The 20,130-nt window shown below is 41.1% G+C and overlaps 1 protein-coding gene and 1 long non-coding RNA gene across 2 annotated transcripts in view; one reads left to right on the forward strand and one right to left on the reverse strand.

Annotated features, from left to right (window-relative positions):
* The first annotated feature begins 642 nt into the window (after nucleotides 1-642).
* LOC103739186 (dehydrogenase/reductase SDR family member 7) overlaps nucleotides 643-20,130 on the forward strand; it is a 31,882-nt gene continuing 12,394 nt past the window's right edge. The window contains exons 1-4 of the mRNA XM_008839491.3: nucleotides 643-831; nucleotides 12,775-12,927; nucleotides 15,174-15,280; nucleotides 15,952-16,191. Of these exons, the coding sequence (XP_008837713.1) occupies nucleotides 699-831; nucleotides 12,775-12,927; nucleotides 15,174-15,280; nucleotides 15,952-16,191 (633 nt within the window). The 5' untranslated portion in view covers nucleotides 643-698. The remainder of the gene's footprint in view (nucleotides 832-12,774; nucleotides 12,928-15,173; nucleotides 15,281-15,951; nucleotides 16,192-20,130) is intronic.
* LOC115071431 lies at nucleotides 9,173-15,165 on the reverse strand. The gene is made up of 3 exons (XR_003850517.1): nucleotides 14,222-15,165; nucleotides 10,196-10,262; nucleotides 9,173-9,921 (listed from the first exon to the last, which is right to left on the reverse strand). It is a non-coding gene; the product is annotated as an uncharacterized LOC115071431 (long non-coding RNA).

Below are 20,130 nucleotides of genomic sequence, written 5' to 3' on the forward strand. Positions count from 1 at the left end.
TTTTTTTTTTTTTTTTTTTTTTTTTTTATCTTTTTGAGACAGTCTCCCTGCAGCCCCAGCTGGCCTGGAACTCACTAAGTAGAGACCAGGCTGACCTTGAACTCCCAGAGATCCACCTGCCTCTGCCTCCCTGGGTGCTTAAAGGCGGGGGCCACCACGCCCAGCCCTACCCACTGATTCTTTTACTCAGTTTAAAAAAAAGGAAAAAGGTTTTGAAAGTAAGTGTAGCTGAGGGAGTAAGGGTGTGGCTCAGTTTATGCACAAAGGCTTGGGCTGGGTTCCCAGGTAGGGCAGGGGAGGAAAGAGCCTCGGCGGCATTCAGTTAGGATGTTTTCTTTCTCTCCTAGGCACAACCAGAGTGTTGGAAAGTGCTGGTCCTATAAGCCGCGATTAAAAAGAATCTTTCCTGCCATCATAAATCTTGTTGACTACTAACATCGGTGTCGCCAAGCAATTAAGTCATCCATGTCTTTTGTTTCTAGTGCAACACTTCTTTGGTCTCACACACAGCTTCCAGGAGGAAGGCAGCTGGGGTGCTGGGGCACGGGTGTGTCCCCTGGCCACCGTGGTGCAGCTCCAGGCACAGCTCAGGGGCCGGGCGGCGCCCAGGGCCCCGCCTTCCTGCAGCTCACCCCGCAGAGCACTGGGCGGGACGGCTGGTTTCCGGTCGGGGCCTAGCAGCAGTCGTAGGAGCCGAGATGAGCTGGGAGCTGGTGCTCTGGTTGATGGCGCTATGCGCGCTGCTTCTGCCCCTCGTGCAGCTACTGCGTTTCCTGCGGGCGGATGCTGACCTGACGCTGCTCTGGGCCGAGTGGCAGGGGCGTCGCCCAGGTGAGCGTCCGCGATGCTGGGGCTCCACGCCCCGATCCTGGAGTCCTCTGCTGTGGGCCTGGGCCCCTCCCTGCTGCTGGAGCCTCTGTGTTGCCAGGCTGAGCCTTTCCCAGGGGCTGAAGGTCTGGGAGGAAGAGGCTGGGGCTCAAGGGGCAGCTTTGCCGCTCTGTCGTCTGTCTTGGTCCTGCCTAGGAAAGCTCTCCAGAAGTCGCCGAACTCCAAAAGGGCTCCGGAATCCTGGGGCACCTGCAGGACTCAGTTCTTCACTAGGATCCAGGGTTCCCAGGCAGTATCAGGGAGGACACCGTGGGAAGCAGTGTGTGTCCTCCGTCCTTGTGGAGAGGCTCAGTGTCTGTTTTTCCTGTAGGTGTTTATCCTCTGCCTGTCTCCCTCCCACCTACTCACTAGATCGAAAGTGTAACAGTCAAAAGGCTGACTTGGCATTTTGCCAGGAGCGAGATTGTTCTGGGGCACACCAAGGGACATTCTGTCCATTTTGGTTTGGGCCTTGCTTCGTATTTAACGGTCGTTTACTATATGGGGTCCCATGTTTTAACAGGTAGACAGTGTGCTGAGCACTTCACAAACAACTCCTGACATTTGGGACAACTCTTAACCAAGTGGGTATTATTAATGTTATTTTTCCGTCAGAGAAACTGACATTCGGACAAAGTGAATGACCTGCCTAAGGTTGGCTTTGATGCTCACAGGACATAAGTGGGATGCCTCTGTCCCAAGTTCAGGGTGAAAGATACTGGAAGCAGGTGAGGAAGTGTGTTTGGAAGTGTCAGAAGACAGGCTGTTTCCAATTCAGTAGGACAGGGGAGGTGAAATTAGGGTCTTGGGAACTGAAAAAATAAAGATAGTATAGTATTTTAAGTCCCTCCAAGAGTCTGCCAGACAAAATCTTTCTCTGAGTTTCACTTCTGTGTTTGGGTTTCCTTGACTCCAACTTGTGCAATGCTGACAAATACAAAAAAAAAAAAAACAAAAAACAAAAAACAAAACCAATTTTTTGCAAGTTCCATGTTACAAAACTATGGAAACACATGAGTGTGGCCGTGGCTGTCTCTTGTTTGAAAGCAGGAATGTCAAACCTTCTACACTTTGATTATTTGTAGGGCTTTCTCTTTCCTCCTTGTTGTGTTTAGACAGAATGTGTTTGCCTTTTCACTGCCTTCAGCTGCCTGTGATTTCCGTTTGCATTTACACCTTGATGCTTTTATTTAATTTGAAGATTTAATTAAAGTTTTATCTGAATCTATATGGAACAGCTAGTAAAAGTTATTTTCTCATATCAAGCAAAAGCTAAAAGTTAAGTCCACTAAAAATAATTTTGTTCATTGGTTCTTTTGATGAGACAGTCTCATGTAGCTCAGACTGGCCTTGAATTCTGTGTAGCTGAGGATGACTGTGAGCTCCTAATTCTCCTTCCCAAGTTCAGGGATTACAGCCCTGCACCTCTATCTATCCCTGGCTACTGAAAATAACTTTGAAGAGTTTATTTGTGTATATATCTATGTGTGGGTATGTGCACATCCCCTCAGAAGCTAGAAGAGGTCATTGGATCTCCAGGAACTGGATTCACATGTGGTTGTGAGCTGTCTGATATCAGTGCTGGGAACCAAACTCAGGTCTTCTGGAAGAGCAGCAAGTGCTTTTAAATGTTGAACTCTTGCTCCAGCCCCTAAACATATTTTTTAAGACATATATTTAATTGCTTAAATATTTCTGGAAAAAATATTTCCAAGTATAATTTAAATTTAATCACCAATTATTATGTAGTTACATAATTTGCAAATTTGCATGGGTAATTTGATATATTGCTATTTATGTAAGTAAATAGTTATATTCAAAATTGTTCAGTATATACTGTGTGATAGAAATGTTACAGTTTTGGATCTGGAATTTCTTCAGTGGCTCATGTGTTTAAGACTTGGTCACTGGTTGGTAGTGCCTGTGGGAAGCAGTGGAAGGATCTTGAGAGGGGCCTATTTGGTGAAAGCAGGTTATCAGAACTGGGCTGTAGAAGGGTAGACTGGGACTCAGCCCCTCTGTCTCCCTGTTTTCACTTCTAGGCCACCAGATGCACAATATTCCTCTGCCTTGTACTTCTGCCATGATGTCCTGTCTCACCACAGGCCTAAAACCTGCTAGGTCAAGTGACTGACAGAATACTGAAGCCTTGATCCAAATCTGCCCTTCATCCTTTTAGGTGATTTTCTCAGGTAGTTCAATGCAGTAACAGAAAGCTATCACAAATGTTAATAGATTTTTAAATTTTAAGTTTGACTTATTTTAAAATAACATTGACTAAAGAATAAGCTTTACAGAACTTTCATGTATAAAGCAGATATATCTAGAGCACATAGATCCATATACAATGATTGTGGAATTAAAAAGTAATAGCCGGGCATGGTGGTACACACCTTTAATCCCAACACTCAGGAGGCAGAGGCAGGCGGATCTCTGTGAGTTCGAGGCCAGCTTGGTCTCCATGGTGAGTCCAGGACAGCTGGGGCTACAAGGAGACCCTGTCTCAAAAAGACCGAAAAAAAAAGGAATTGCAGTGAGGGCGGATGGGAATAGTACTTCTTTTGCAGTACTGAGGGTTGAAGTCAGGGCCTTGTGCATGGCAGGCAAGCATTTTACCGGCTGACTGCAGCCTCAGCTGGGCCTGCTGTGGAGTGGCTGCTGGAAAGGCCTAGGAAGTCTTGGCAACCTTTGCAAACATTTATTGCCTCTAACTACTACAAATGATTAAATGATTCTTTTGTTCTAAGCACTAGGGACACAACAGTGCTTAGTACAGTCCTCCATGGACTACCCTTCTGACTGACAAGGCAAATAGTTGAGGTATGTTACCCTACTGTGTACTATCTAGACCCCCTGGGAACCCTGTGTGTGGGTCTCTCCCTCCCCTCATGGGCCGTTGGCCACCGACCCACGAGAACAAAGGGAGCAGAAGCAATGAAAGGGGTCAGGACGGCCAGTGAGCATGACAGAAAAGACCTTCCGGGGAGTCAGATTCAGTGATATAGCTCCATTTATTCAGTGGGGGTCAGGAAAAAATATAGTGTGGAGGCAGCAGCCAGCTGATAGGTGTTCATAGTATGTTTTATTTACATGTGGTAGGGGGATCCTATCACCTGGCTATAGGGCAATGCCTAATTATCATATAGAAAAAACCTGGGGGCAGTTTTATTGCAGGTAACTATGCCCATGGTCATATTCCAAACAAGGTCAGGCATCCATGCTCAGAGGCACTTTCCAGATAAGTCAGGCAGAGAACAGGAGGCCCCTGCTGAGAAAGGGAGTCCTTCCATATAGCACCGAGCTCCTTAGAGCTATCCAGACATGGTGGACTGCAACCCTAGCAGCAGGGTCCCCCAACATCTCCCCCTGTTTTGTTTTATAATGGAGAAGTGTCATCACAAGCTTTAAGAGCCAATTCATCTATCTTGGGAGAATCAAAAGTCTGATAATTGACCATGACCTGATTGGTAGTAATTTTAGCAATTGTGACAATTTGGAAGAAATTGTATGAAACAGGGAGCAAGCCTCAAAATAACACAGCATAATCAGGGGGCTATTGATATTGTAACATTCCCCTCTCTGAAGAGGTAACCCCAAAATCTTTTTAGGATAAAAGCTCCCAAATATGTTTAATATTTTTGGCCTTTGGCACAGAGTACTTTGTTAAAAGGCCCAAGGACATTTTGACTTTTAGCCAAGAAAGAAACTGGCTACTTTTCTTTGGGGTCTTTTTACCCTATCTGCCTAGCTGATTTCTATCTCCCATTCTTATCATACCATCCTCTGAAGAGGCTTACCAAAATTGCCAATAGGGAATTGGGATGCAGACCGCTCTGACTGCTTCCGTGCTGAAGAGGGATGCAGAGTGAGGCAATTGGGGTACCCCCTTCAGTGGATCTATGTAAAAGACTCCCAAATTACATAACTCTTAACTATAGGGAGAAAAGGAAGGTGCCTGACTGGTGCCTGGGAGGTGTGAAGGAAAAGTAAAGGTAAGAGTAAAGGCAAGAGTAGTTAGTATTACAGTTTCTAGTCAGGGAACCAGAAAAATGTCCAAATTAAAGTCCATTGGAATTTCTTAATGAGGGCTTCCAAAAACATCCGTCTAACGGGTTTCTCCTCATTTTTCTTTTGTCTGTTAAAGCTGGACTGATGATTGATGAACTCAGGATTTTTTGTCAGGCACTTTGATAACTGTTGGAGTGGCTAGAATCAGTTCCTTCTTAAATGGTCTCTAGATAGGGAGAGAAAACAAATTTAGCCATCATTTTAGAACAATAGTGAGTTGTTTCCCTCAGCTGCAGGTGGGCACTACTGTATTGTAGACCAAGATTTAAAGTCCTACACCTGAATAGCACTGTCCTATAGGAACAAAACCACCAATGAGAAATAATTATCTAAATAACATAAGAACTGAAGTCTAATGTCTGGGATGTGTAATCCCTTGAATTCTTAAAGAAACTGATGAATTTAATCTTTGGTTATACTTTCCTTTTTGGTGTTTAAGACCATACAGTTGGCCCAAATAAGCCAATTTATTATTACTTTTAAGGTCATATGAGGATCTGTTCCTCAGAGGTCACATGAGTTTGGGGGGAGCTCCTGGCCCCTCAGGCTTTTACCAGTTCCATCTACTTGAAAATAAGTCAAGAGGTCCTGCTTGACCTGGGCTTTGCTTAGAAGTATGGAGGAAATGTTTCCTCTGTGTTGACCCTCCTCTTTGTAGACTGGACACTTGTTTAAGTCCATTTTCTGGGGTCTCCATGACCTCCCTGAACAAGAGGACAGGTGACTCACCAAAGTTACAGTACATTTTGAGAGATGCTCCATAGCCCCTGGAACTTGTTTGACCTTGGAGGGCAAGGAACAAAAAATTGTCCCTTTTAGTCCCTCTGACCAGATTAGCATAGGCCTCAAAGCCTGGCTATTAAGTTAGTTACACCAATCTGGTACTTTTAATTACCATGTATTATGTAGATAGAGCTTTGGCAAAACCCAAACATTTTAAAATAAACCTTGATGAGACAGCCTTAAACTAGTTGACTAAGCTATGACCTTAGAAATTTTAAGATCTTTTTCTCATGCTTGATAAATCATAACAAACCTACATAGGCCTCCATCACTTGCTTAGGCTTTCTCATTTTTAACAGAATACCTCCATTCCTGTATCCTTATAACATCTTTTACCTTACCATTCTCTTTCTTAATAACCATGCGACATAATATTATTAACAAATTTTTCATCTTGTGAGAATTCTCTTACTGGGGATACTAAGCAATGTTTTCCCCCATTTTAGGTTATATCAAACCAATATTTGATTACATTAAAGTTTTTCTGGGGAACCAATGAATTTATTGAGCTTAGTTATGGAGATGACTGAGGGGTTGCTGGGGTATATGAGTGACCTAAGATTATTTACACTGGAAAGCCTTAACCCAGCAAGGATCAAGCCTTCTCTTCCTAACCTTCCTCAGATAATACACTTTAGTCCTCCCCAAACCCAGGAGACCATGTATGATTAGGGCCAAATAACACACAGTTGGTTGGGAAGAGCAGCTGTATACTCAGGTGAGGGTCCAATGACCCTGTTTACCCCTCCTCCTTTAATTACTTAACTCCACAAGTCCAATTGTGATGATCTTTTGTTAGTGGACACAGTTGAAGTCATGAATATGGTAGTTGTTTAACTAAAAAAGTAGTGTGTAGCATCATCTTATTAAAAGAACATGGAATCTAAATTATATGCATAAGATAATGTAATAAGTTAATATTACCCATGTACATACTGTGTTTTATGTTTCCAGGTAAACCTTATAGAAAACACAAGTCAGTTTAAAAATATTTTACCTTATGTAGTTTAGAGAGTGGTCTACAAACAGCTTGCTTTAGGTGGAAGAAGCGATTGGTATAACCCTGTTTAGACTTTTACATTATTAAAATTTAACATACACACATATACATACATATATATAAATATACATATATATGTATATACATGTGAGAATCTTATCTCAAAATGGCTATGTTGGACAAAGCCATACACACTTGATGAGGTGGATGGAACGAAGCAACTGGTACATATTTAAGCATTATCAAATTGATGTTTGCAGCTTTTGGCATAATCAATTAAGGAAAACTGATGCTTTAGTTACTGACTGATCTCTCTTTTAAAGATCTCTCTTTAAAAAAAATCTATCCTGTTGTGTATTAAGTAGTTAAATTTATCTTTGTATTTACTACACATTTTACATTAGTCTGTGTTAGTGACCAAATAGAGAATCCCATTAACTATTTTTACTATAGACAGTAATACCGTCAGTTGAAATTAGTTTACAACTTAGTTGTTTTTAATTGTACAGTGTATTTACTCTTAGGCTGTTTTGTTGTTCTCCTTTTCTTGTCACAGGGTCAGGGGCTCAGACTGAGCCTGGGAGAGTTTTGGTGAACATATCTTGATATAATATGCTTGAGTCTGAAGTGGGAGGGCCAATCCCATCTCCAGAGTCAGAGTCTCAGTGAGCTCAAACAGCACGTGACAATTTGCCAATATAATTAATACAAAAAGGCATTTGTTTTTCTTTAGCCTAAAAGTTTTTAAAAATTGTTTATCCATGTTTTACTTTTAAACTAAGGCAAGACTGCTAACGTGCATGGTGAATTCCTTTGAAGAAGGCTGTCAGTCTGGATTGGAAAAAACATTTTATAATTTATTATACGTGATCTTGAATTAAGTACCCATGACCTGGGGAATAAGAAACACAGAAAACAACTGTACCTAAAAGAAAATGTAAAGAGACAATATCATAATACTCTTTTCTTTTTAGTCTATCTATGGCATTGTAACTGGAAGGTACCCAGGGAATGATGTGGCAGGGACAAAAGCAAGCATACAGCAACTGAGCATCAGAGAGGGAAATACTCTATTCCAGAAAAAAACAGGCGTAGAATCACAATGCAGAAAAGGGGAGTGATTGGTACCAGTGGTGTCCGCATCTTAAGTCTCCCATCCAAGTACGCTATCCCTTTTTATCCCTCTCATTGTTGTAACTATGTGTTGGTAGTAGTTTGTCTCCCGTGGGCTGCAGTAGCCACCACCGTGGCATGCCCCTGGAGGGGGGAAAAAGGCCATGACCTGCACTGCGCAAGTGCGTGCCCTCGGTGTGAGCCAGCCTTCCATCCAGGTGTGCATGGCATGAAGGCATTTTCCCCCAAGGGAAAGCCCGTGGGTGCATGGAGGACTACGCAGGATGGTTGTCTTGGGCAAACCCCTTCCCCAAGAAAAGGTTTACAGAAAAAAATGGCTTTTAAGATCTTTTTTCCATTTGTTTATGGCGCAAGCTGTCTTATATTCTTTAAGTGATCTGCAGCTACCCACTGCTTTAAATCCCTTGTTTTTGTTTATGTTATGGGGCAGGCCAATTTAAATTCTCACCTAATCAGTTCACTTTGAGCCCAAGTTCTCACCTAACTGGTTTAGCTTGAGCCTGAGTGCCCTGGGGGCGAGATAACAAAACAGATAAGGAAGTTTGTTATCTTAGAAATTGAATTCAATGCTTGTGTGAAAATCCCTGCATGATAGAACTTTGGGGATTCTTTGTTTCTAGGGGCATCGTTCAAGATAGAAGAGGAAAGGGGGTAAAACACTGATTCCTAGGGGAACATTCCTGGGACCTGAAGGCCTCAGGGAATTCCTCACCCGTCCACAGTGCAAGCCTCAAAGACTCACACCGAAAGTAAAAGGAGGAAAGAGGAGAGACTGCTGTTCCTCAAGGGTGGGATGGCCAAGGCAAAGCTGCTGCTACCCTCTTGGAGAGAGGGGGTACTCACAAACTCCACGCATTCCTAGGAGCCCCATGTTGGGTGCCAGATGTGGGTCTCCCCCTCCCCTCATGGGCCATTGGCCACTGACCCATGAAAACAAAGGGAGCAGAAGAGACGAATGGGGTCAGGACAGCCAGTGAGCATGATGGAAAAGACCTTCCAGGGTGTCAGATTCAGTGATACAGCTCATTTATTCAGTGGGGGTCAGGGAAAAATGTAGTGTGGAGGCAGCAGCCAAAGCTTCAGCTGATAGGTGCTCATAGTATGCTTTATTTACATGTAGTAGGGGGATCCTATCACCTGGCTATAGGGCAATGCCTAATTATCATATAGAAAACAACCTGGGGGCAGTTTTACTGCAGGTAACTATGCCCAAGGTCATATTCCAAATAAGGTCAGGCATCTGTGCTCAGAGGCACTTTCCAGATAAGTCAGGCAGAGAAGAGGAGCCCCCCTGCTGAGAAAGGGAGTCCTTCCATATATAGCTCCTTAGAGCTATCTGGCATGGGGGACTGCAACCTTAGCAGCAGGGTCCCCCAACACCTGTGTCCTGATCTTGCTGGCTCCCCTTAGTAGGAGCATTGGCTGACCTGACTTAGGCAGTGTGGTGGTTTGAATGAGAAGTGTTTTCCACAGGCTCAGGCGTTTGACTACTTGGTCTCCAGTTGGTGGTGCTGTTTGGGGAGGTTTAGAACATACTGGCTTGTTGGAGGAAGTATGTCACTGTGAAAAGGCTTTGAGGGTTCATAGTCCCCCACTTTCAGTTTGCTCTGTCTTTGCTTGTTTGCAGTCGAAGATGTGATCTCTCAGTCTCCTGCTCCTCCTGCCATGCCTCTCCTCTGTGATGGACTCTTATCTATCTGGAACCATAAGTCAAAATAAACTCTATCCTCTATAAACTCTATAACTTTTGGTCAGAAAAGTAACAGTACAGGCAGAGTATCCTGAGCAGAGTGAGGAATACCAGCACTGGGTCACATGAAGACAGGGAGCAGAAACTGGACTTGTTTAGCCTTACAGAAGCCAGAGGTGACAGGACACAGGGAGGACATGGCAGCTGTCTCAATTTGGAGATAGCCAGCTTCCACACTGTGAGGGAATGAGGTAGAGAGTAGTCAAGGGCCTCAGGAGAGATTGCTCAAGCTGGGTTGCACTTGAATGTCCAGGATTCTTGTTAACCCTCAGTATCTGCTCCAGAGGCTCTTCACAGCAGGCTTTGTGATTGCCAGATCCTGTGGAAATAATGAGCAAATAAAAGTGGATGCTAAATTAATACTTTTTCTGTTTGAGGGTGGGAAGATGGGGGTCAGATCTGTGACGAGATGGGCATAAACATGAGCCAGACAGATTCCTGCTTGGCTTACATGATATATGCTTATTGGTATAAATAATGGAATCTCTGTTAGCTTTAGGCAGTTAATAAGCAGTTACAAATCAAACCATAATCACTGTAGAATAAAGTACTGTCAAACTTTTAGTGAGTAGTCCTAAAGGTTTAACTGTTACCTGAATACACATCAGCTGTTCATGGAAATTTCTTGGTCATTTGTGCCTTTTCCCAAGAGCATCTTGTCTGAAAGGAAAGTGTTATAGAGTTTGGTATGTTTCCATCTTTGTTTATATATTTACAGTTGACCTTTTTTCTAAAGACAAGTTGTATGTTCTTGAATGTCAAAGAAATGTCTAAGTTGGGTTTTAAAATATCAACCCTGTTTATTTCTATAGTTTGGTGGTAGTACACCTGCCTAACAATCTTAAGGCACTGGGCTTAGTCCCCAGCCCTGGAGGAAAAATTGATGGTAACTAAATATATCCACCATAGGATAATGGGCAGAGTGGGCTTTGTTTCTGCCTCAGTACTTGGGTGTTTATCCACTAGCTATTTATTTTTGAGGTTCTTTCTATCTTCTAGACTCTGAGGCACTTAGGCCATGCTACAAAGGAGGAGGACAGGGTCCTAACCTTGAAGGATTTTACAGACTACTGAGAGAAACTTTATCCAGCAAAATTCAGTTTTCTTTTCTGAAGAACTGAGCTTTCCTAAGACTCCAATGAAGGTTTTAATACTGTGATGTGTTAAGCTCATGAGAATGAGTGAAAAAATGTTCAAACCATTAAGTACCTAGCCCCACCACACGTGGGTAGCAGAAATTATAGCCTACAGGATACTGCGTGAGAAATCCATGTTCTACTGCTGTAAAGTGCATCTGTTTACATTTTAGTGATGATTACAGTTGATCTCAGCACTGAAGCCCTGAGTGTATACTAGATGCTGTGTTAAGGCTTTTCTTTCAGCTCCTGTGAAGGGTGCTCTAGTATTAATCACTTTTCCAGTTGTGGAAATTAAAAGCTCTTGAGTCTTCACATGGGAGATGTACCTCACTGTGTCACGTGGTGAAATGGAACTGGATGCTGATGATTTCCAGAGCTAAAGGTTCTGCTAATAAGAATAGGTATAAAAAGTATCTGAAAGAGTATACCAGAATCCTGAAATCTGGTGAAAACTAGAAATGGTAGGTTAAATGATGACTTCTATGATAGTTTTGGTCAATAACAGCTATTTCAGATACATGACACAAGATTTTGTACAACAGTGACTCCACAGGTTCAGATGGACAGTAGTTCCCATCTTGCTTTTATATTGGATCATTTTCAGTCTTTACTAGGAACTCAATTCAAAGCACAGTACAGCACTTTACCAGTCTGTCCTATGCATTTCATCTTGAATGAAATCCTAGCTTCTGTGATGTGAGGTCACTCACTTGGGGATCAGATTTTCAAGACAATGTTGTCTGGTAGAAAAGGTAGAATAAAACAGATTCCTGCTAGTTGTCTCTGAACACTAGTTGTCATGAACAAGTATGTCATGACCTGCTGCCTAAACATACACAGTGCTCACACACACACACACACACACACACAAACACACACACATACAAGAAAGGAAGAAAGAAAGAAAAAAGTTAAGAATCCTGAAGACTGGGGCAAGGTAGTGCACGTCTGTGATTCCCACACTTGGGATGCACAGGCAGAAAAATCAAGTGTGTGTTCTAGGCAAGCCTGTGCTATGTAAAATATCTTTAAAAAAAAAAAAGATTACATCATACCACTGAGCAAAATTTGATATTTTCCAATTCCTCAGCAGTGTTTTAGCTATAGTAATCATAATTATCAAACTGAAAAGTAGGTGGGGACATCAGCAATCATTTATTCTGAATTTCCCATTTAATGGGTAAGGATATTGAACCTGGGCAATGAGTTTCTAGTCACTAGCTTTAATTTTCTTTGTTAAATAAGTAGATAAATTGAGCCTTAGAATGAAATTATAGAAGTTAGGAGGCTTAGGTAAATGTAAAGTTTAGAAAATTCACTAAGATTCTGAAATATACAAAATACCGTGCAGGTGACTAGTAATAACATGGTTTGTACTCATGTTTTAAGAAACCTTAGTAGAAGATGTTTTCTTAAGGTACTTGAATTATTATTACTCTTTTGAGGAAAGGTCTTTGTAGCTCAGGCTGGCCTCCACCTTACTATGAAGCCAAGAATAGCCTTGAACTTCTGCACAAGGTGCTGGGATTACTGACCTGTACTACCACGTGTAGTTTACAGAAGTGTGGGGATCGTATCCAGGACTTTGTGCACTCTGGGCAAGCACTCCACCACCTAAACTGTCTCTCTGCCTGTACTGTCTGGAGTATTGAATGTTTGTAAAAATTTTCTTTTATTTATTTTTATTTTGTGTATTTTGCCTGCACGTATGTAAATGCACCCATGTCCTAAATGCCCGATGCCAGAAAATGGTGTTGGATCCCCTGGAACTGGAGTGACTGGTGGTTTTTAGTCTCCATGTGGGTGTTGGGAGTGGAAGCTTGGTCTTCTAGAAGAGCAGTCAGTGCTTTTAAGAACTGAGCCATCTCTCCAGCACTGGTACTTGAATTTTTAAGCTCCACATAGTAGGCCTTCATATTTAGTGGTATTGTTTACAGTTTGTTTATTCTTTCATTCATGTTTTCTTGCTCTATGGTATATGAGTGTCACCCATCACCTATCTGCCCTCTTCATCCCTCTTCCTTCTTCCGCAGAATGGGAGCTGACTGACATGGTGGTGTGGGTGACTGGAGCATCAAGTGGCATTGGTGAGGAGCTGGCTCTCCAGTTGTCTAAACTAGGAGTCTATCTGGTGCTGTCAGCCCGAAGGGTGCAGGAGCTGGAGCGTGTGAAGAGGAGATGCCTGGGTGAGTAGATCCACAGAAGCAGCTGTGCTTCCTAGAAGTGAGTCAGAATCCAAACTCCAGTGCCGCTTTGGGACCTGAGAGAAGATGGGATTGTCCTGAGTGGTTCACTCTGGCTCCAGAGCCCCGAGTGCACTGGCCGAGGCCTCGTCTTTGTCATCTCTTAGGTACTACCTTTGCTTTCCTTTATTGATGCCACCTTTCTACTGGCTTCTCACCAACTCTTGGTATTTAGGAGTCAGTGACAACCAAGTCTTCTTTTTTTTTTTTTTTTTGGTCTTTTTCGACAGGGTCTCTCTGTAGCCCCAGCTGCCCTGGACTCACTATGTAGACCAGGCTGCTGGCCTTGAACTCACAGAGACCTGCCTGCCTCTGCCTGTGGAGTGCTGGGATTAAAGGTGTGTGCTTCCACACCTGCCACCACCAGGACTTTTAAGTATTGGTGGATTTTTAATGATAGATGCCTTATGTCTTAGAGGAAGGACATATTTGATCCTATCCAGAACATTCATGTGTGTAACTAATAAAATTTAGTTTAGGAAGAATCCTTATTTATTTAGCCTTATGTTAGATATTAGAAATATTGGGGGCAGGGGGATAAGGTAGGACAAAAAGGAAGATAAGGAATTAGGTATAAAAATGCAACTAGAGGCAGTATCTTCTATGCTCATATAAAGGGTGCTATTTTTGTTTGAATTTTGCTGTGATCATGTTCATTTGAAAAGCAGCTTCAAGGGAAGTTAGAACCGAAAGTGAGATAGTGTTGATGTTTCTACCAGGAGAGAGAGAGTGTGTGTGTGTGTATGTGTGTGCACACTTGTGATCTCTACGTGTCATTCTCTTTCTTTCCTTTGCTGATTGCATTAACCCAGTGATCAGAGTTTGTTGTCCCTCTCTCAGCACAGTCACAAGCCTCTTTCATGATGTTGATTTCAAAGTCTCTTGTAGGTGTGATGACTTTGACTTCACACACCTTTAATCCCAGCACTCCACGGGCAGAGGCAGGAAGATCTCTGAGATGGAGGCCATCCTGGTCTACATAGCGAGTTCCAGGCCAACCAGGGCTATAGAGAGACCCTGTTTCAAAAAGACCAAAAAAAAGTCTCTTGTGTTTTTGTCCCCTGATATTTTTTTAATGGCCATATCTCTTCCCCCTCTGTGACTTGCAAGCTCTGCTCTGGCAGAGAGGATGACCTGTCCCAGCAGTTCTGAGTGGGGTGAGGACCACTGCTCCCCTTTTCTCTGTGAGGTCACTCTAGCAAGCTCTTCCATTGTTTTCACACCCATGATGTCTCACCATCTCACAGTGTTTGTTCCTCTGACATTTTCTGTACTGCTTGTTTTTAGTCTTGGCATTTCTTGTTTTATAGAAAGGTTAGAGTTCAGGATAATTGATTTCAGTTGTTTCTCTGGTGAACAGAAATAGAAAGGGTCAGTTACAGCTCAAATTGTTATTTCTAGGTTAGAATTGTACAAACTGTGAGTTTTTCCTCATTTGCCCACTGGAATCCTTGGTCTAGAGTGAAAAGCTTCAGAGGACCACTTGACTGTTGGGCTTTTGAGCTTCTTACTGATTTAAATGTGAACCATTGCTCATTAGTGTTTGTGAAAGAGCAACTGACCTTTATGTGTCCATTGCAAAGAATATGTAACTATACTTGTAAAGAAAATGTGTAATTTTTCTTTTTTTCTTGGTTATTGTTGTTTATTTTAAGACAGGATTAGGTAAGTAGCTTATGCTCATTTCAAACTCCCAGTCTACCTGGCTCCATGTGCTGAGTACTGGGATTGCAGTGGTGGACCACCACGCTTGGGTGAATTTTTCTCCTTTATCTTATAGCATAATTTTATTTGCATATATATACATATAAATATATATATTTGAGACTCGACTTTTTCAGACTTGCCTGAAACCCACTATATTAGACTATGCTGGACAGAAATTTGCTTCAGGAATCGTGTCTCTGGCTCCTAATTGCTGGGATTATGACAGTGAGCCATCACATGCCAACTGTAGTATAATCTTGATTTTGCCAGAGTCCTTTCTAATGTTCTTTTCTACTTCCTCTGAAGCCAGTAAGATTTTTTGAATGAGATGCTGGTCAACAAGAGACAAGTTCACAGAGTCATCTAGAATAATTTCGTTGTCCAGTCTTTTAAGTATGGCAAAGGTTAAATTTAATGGGAGAGTCAAGGAGTTCACTTGAACTATGGAATGACTCCCATACTGTTTACCTGTCTTTTTTTAGAGAATGGCAATTTAAAAGAAAAAGATATCCTAGTTTTACCTCTTGACTTGAGAGACAGAAGTTCCCATGAGGTGGCCACAAAAACTGTTCTCCAGGAGTTTGGTAAAGTAAGTAGCATTTGGGGCTGGAGTGATGGCTCAGCAGTTAAGAGCACTGGCTGCTCTTGCAGAGGACCAGGGTTTGATTCCCAGCACCCACATGGCAGCTAACAGCCATCTGTAACTCCAGTTTTGAACTCTGCAGACACTACATGTCTCAGGTGCACCCATCTATCTACATGCAGGCAACACACTCATACATATAACATAAAATAATAAATATTTTAAAAGTAAGTAGCATTTAATTCAGAGAGCATGAATCATATTATTTTATCCATCTTTGAAAAAAGTACCAAAGGGATTCTCATCTGTGGTGTCTCGTTCCAAAGGATGTAGACAGATGGGATGCATGCAGGAAGGTCAGCCTCATGACTTGGCTCCTTAACCTTTGGGTCTTTAGCTTTAGCTAATTAGTATTTCTCATCCTTTCAAAGCACTGATTCCTCAGTGTACACTGCAAGAAGCTAACACTTACTGATGTTTTTGTTTTTCTGACATTTGTTGCTGCCCATTCAACTTACCTCAAATGGAAATCCATTGGTGAATTCTGCTTATTTTATTTTTAATTGCTGCCTCCTAGAACCATATCAATGTCCCATTTATTCATCATGTTAATAATATATGCAACCATTTCCTTCGGATAGCCCCAGAGTGCCCATTTTCTGACTGTTTGGAACTAGATTGACATTCTGGTCAACAATGGTGGAAGATCCCAGCGATCGTTGGCTCTCGAAACCAGCCTGGATGTCATCAAGGAGCTAATGGAGCTGAACTACTTAGGGACGGTGTCCTTGACCAAGTGTGTTCTACCTCACATGATGGAGAGGAAGCAAGGGAAGATTGTTATTGTGAACAGCCTTGCAGGAATTATGTCTGTACCCCTTTCCAGTGGATACTGTGGCAGCAAACATGCTTTGCGGGTAAGGCTGCTCAGAGTCAACTCTGATAGAACTGACCTCAGTGTGTGCAAGGGGCATGTGACCCTCAGTGTTGGAGATGATTGGAAATGGGCTTTCATGTGGGAGACAGTGCTATGTCCTGCATGGCTGGGTAGAGGTGAACACAAAGGGATGGCGAGGTATCTCATAATAAGATATCACACTCAGATAATTTAATATTTAAGAAATCTGGGGACCAGGAGGCTCCCTGTTCCTTAGAACAAAGAGCACCGAGTCTCTAACTCTCAAGGTTTTATTCCCAGGGATGGGGTAGTCTAAGCAGGTATTCAGGAGCAAATACTATGCACTTCAAGGACATTTTTCTGCAGGCACTCAGGAAACAACAACGTGTGTTCTGTTTGTAGGGTACAGAGGAGCTATTCACACAACAGTGTGCATAAGGCATAGTTTATTATCTGATCTAAACATAAACATAAGGGACATTGTGTTTCAGAACCCTTACATGCCTATCTGGCTCTGCCATCATAGACAATCTTGACTGCTGTCAACTTTGCACTTGTAGTCAAGCATGCTTTCTGCAGAGTTCAACCAGGGAGGTGGTCTCCAACAAGACAGAAACAGGAGAACTTGTCATGGTTCAGTGTCCACAATTCAAGCCTGATGGGCTTGGGGACCCCGAGGTATAGGTACAAGAGAAATAAGGATGCAGGGGATGCAATGGAGTGTGAATCAGCGCATACTTTATTCTAAGAAGCAACCTTATTTATAGTAAAACAAGAGGAAAAGAAAATGTTCTTCTCAAGCCAAATTGTCTCATTCTAATATTTGCAGTACCTTCCTGGTATCTTCAAGTTCCCAGGGCTCAGCCCTTTTTGGGATCTTATCTATCTTTGTAGCTTTATTATACAAGCTTACTTATGTACCTGTAACAGGGTTCAAGGAACAGTTAGTCTCATGATAAGAATAACTTCAGGCCAAGAACATTCAAGTCACCAGGGAGGAAGCGTTCTTCCTCCTTACTCTTGGTGTGCCAAGAGTAACTGAGGCCTCTCGTTCAAGCTCTGAGTTCATTTCAGATCAGAGATCAGACCCTCGCAATTCCCCTTTCTTTATTATTTTCAGCCTTCATTTTCTCATTTTGATAATGTAAATCAGTGACTAAAGTTTCAGCAGATTGTTTATTAGTAATGCAAGTCATAATTCCAAGAACACATCAATATCCTAGAAACAATAAGCATAAAAGTATTATAAAAGTAACAGCCGAAGATCCAAGACTATGTGACAAACTTTGCCACCATCCTCAAGGATCAAGACCAGAGAGGGTATTCGCTAAGGTAGTAGCTATTTGATCAACAGAACTTGTAGAAGGTATTTCTTCTGAAAATATCCCATATATCTCCTCCTGCAGTTGTATCTCATTGAAAGTTACATTATCCATTTTGCCTTGAATATACAATTCTATATTTTTTCATTCATATTCGGAAGCATTATATTTATATGGTGTAATACAAATTTGAGAAGAATTCCAATCACATACATATTGTATAGTTTTTTGCAATTCCAATAACTTATTTCCCAACTAATGTAGCCCCCCCTTGTAAAGCCATAATTTCTTCCTGTAGTTGTGAGTTAATCTGAGCCTGATATGTCCAAAGTTTATGAGAATCATCATGCCAATGTTCAACAAAGTCTTGCATTTGAAGAGATTTCTGAAGTGCCACACCAGCAGTAGTAGCCATAGTAGCTAGAGAGATAAGTCCCAAAATAGTGGGAATAACCAAGCCAATCATATGTTTGCCTCATCATAACAGTCTTTTTAAAAAAATCTCACAATTAATCCTTGAATAGGACTGCTTTCCCAGGGATGATACATTTTCACAGGAATCCATAAGGAATTTCATTGAGTTAAAATCATGACTGATTCAAAAGATTGATTAAACAATACAGAGTTATTAAGGCAAGTATATAAACTACAGTTTTGACAAGTTAACTTCATCCCTTGTATGATTATGGGTCCTATTAATATTACTAAAGGGAAATGTACACAAGCTGTAATATTATTTTTAACCTTAAAAAAATCATAATTTGTGGGAGAATTTTTAGTACATTTAAAATATCTACAGGCTTAAGAGCAGCTAATAATTTCCATACATGTAATTGAGGAGAATATAGTCTTTGTCATATTATCTGAGGTTGAGGATTGGCAATAGGATTCACAGTATTAAACTTCTCTTTCATAGGAACAGTATTTTTTAGATTACACTTTGAAGAAAACTCCTTATAATCCTTACATTCTTCGAACCAACTTCCTAAAGGACCCGAATCAATCCAAGTATGATTCTGAGACCTATAAACCTTTCCTTTTAACCCCCTATAATTTTGCCATATTAAAGCTTGTCTTTCAAGTGTCTGATTATAGGAAAAACTTTCACATTCTGAGATTGCCATCTTCACTGGTCAATGTCTACAAACAGATCCATCAGCTGGGATGCCAGAAAGAGACTCCATTTCCTGTAGAAACAAAACCATACCCTTTGCCTGGTATTAGTAACTTTCCTGGCACCCAATCTTGGGATTCTCCTCGCTTAATCCAGACATTCACTGGATCAGGCAGGAGTGATAATTCTTGTTATCACTCCTGTTAAAAATGCTCATCTGCACGAGATAAAACTTCTCCTTGGGGCAGATTTAGAAAGTTAATAATAAACACTATCTCATAATAAACAAAATCTCATATATTAATAACTAAACAAATTCTCATAGAAGTCCTAAATTAATAATCAACAAAATCTTATATAATAATAAACACAACCATTAATAATAAACAAAATCTCTGATTAATAACTAATAATTTGTGATTCTTATATCCTAAAATTCTAAATTCCTCATAATCTGGTGTATAATTCCTTCCTTTTAATTTTTAATGTACATTTTAATGTATCCATGACATTGTAGCTAGAAGGTACCCAGTTAAATTTATCTCTTATATAACCATACATATTACTGTAGTCTGTATTAATGACCACAAAGAGGATCCCATTGACCATTTTTACTATAGACAATAATTCCCTCTATATCAGTAGTTTACACCTTAGCTGTTGTAACCATACAGTGTTTTACTCTTAGGCTGTTTTGTGTCTCCTTTTCTTGTCACAGGATCAGGGGGCCAGCCTGAGACTGGAGTTTTGGAGAATGAATATCTTGATATAACAGGCTTGATCCTGAAGTGGGAGGGCCAATCCCACCTCCAGAGTCAGTGTCTCAGTGAGCTCAAACAGCATGTGACAATTTTCCAATATAAATAATACAAAAAGGCATTTATCATTCTTAGCCTAAAAGTTTTTACTCGCATGTTGAATCCCTTTGAAGAGGGCTGTCAATCTGGATTGGCAAAAACATTGTATTACATGAACCCAGACTAAGCACCCATGACCGGGGGAATAGGTACTTAATCCAAATTTATACAACAAAATGCTCCTTATAAGAAACACATAAAACAATAGTACCTAAAAGAAAAATGCAAAGAGACAACATCATAATACTCTAGTTTTAATCTATCCAAATAAATCATTAAGCTGTTGACTGAGAAGATTTCCATTGTATCTTTATAGGATATATATGTGTATATATATATATATATACACACACACACATACATATACACATATATACATATGACGTCATTTAAACCAACTGATCAAAATATCCAGTATTTAAACTGTTATCCAGTACTGCCATATCTAGTATTTAAACTGTTACCCAGTATTTAAACTGTTGCAACATGTTGCCCAGTATTTAAACTGTTGCTGGCCAAAATATCCTGTATTTAAACTGTTACCATATATTTAACATTATTTACAGAGGCATTATATTTAACATTATTATGGAACTACCAAATAAGCTCCCCATTGTTCTAACACATCCCTACCTATAATGTTTACTGGAAGCTCTAGTATATAA

This window comes from Nannospalax galili, unplaced genomic scaffold (assembly GCF_000622305.1).
Source record: "Nannospalax galili isolate Female #2095 unplaced genomic scaffold, S.galili_v1.0 scaffold336, whole genome shotgun sequence".
NCBI classification, from domain to species: Eukaryota; Metazoa; Chordata; class Mammalia; order Rodentia; family Spalacidae; genus Nannospalax; species Nannospalax galili.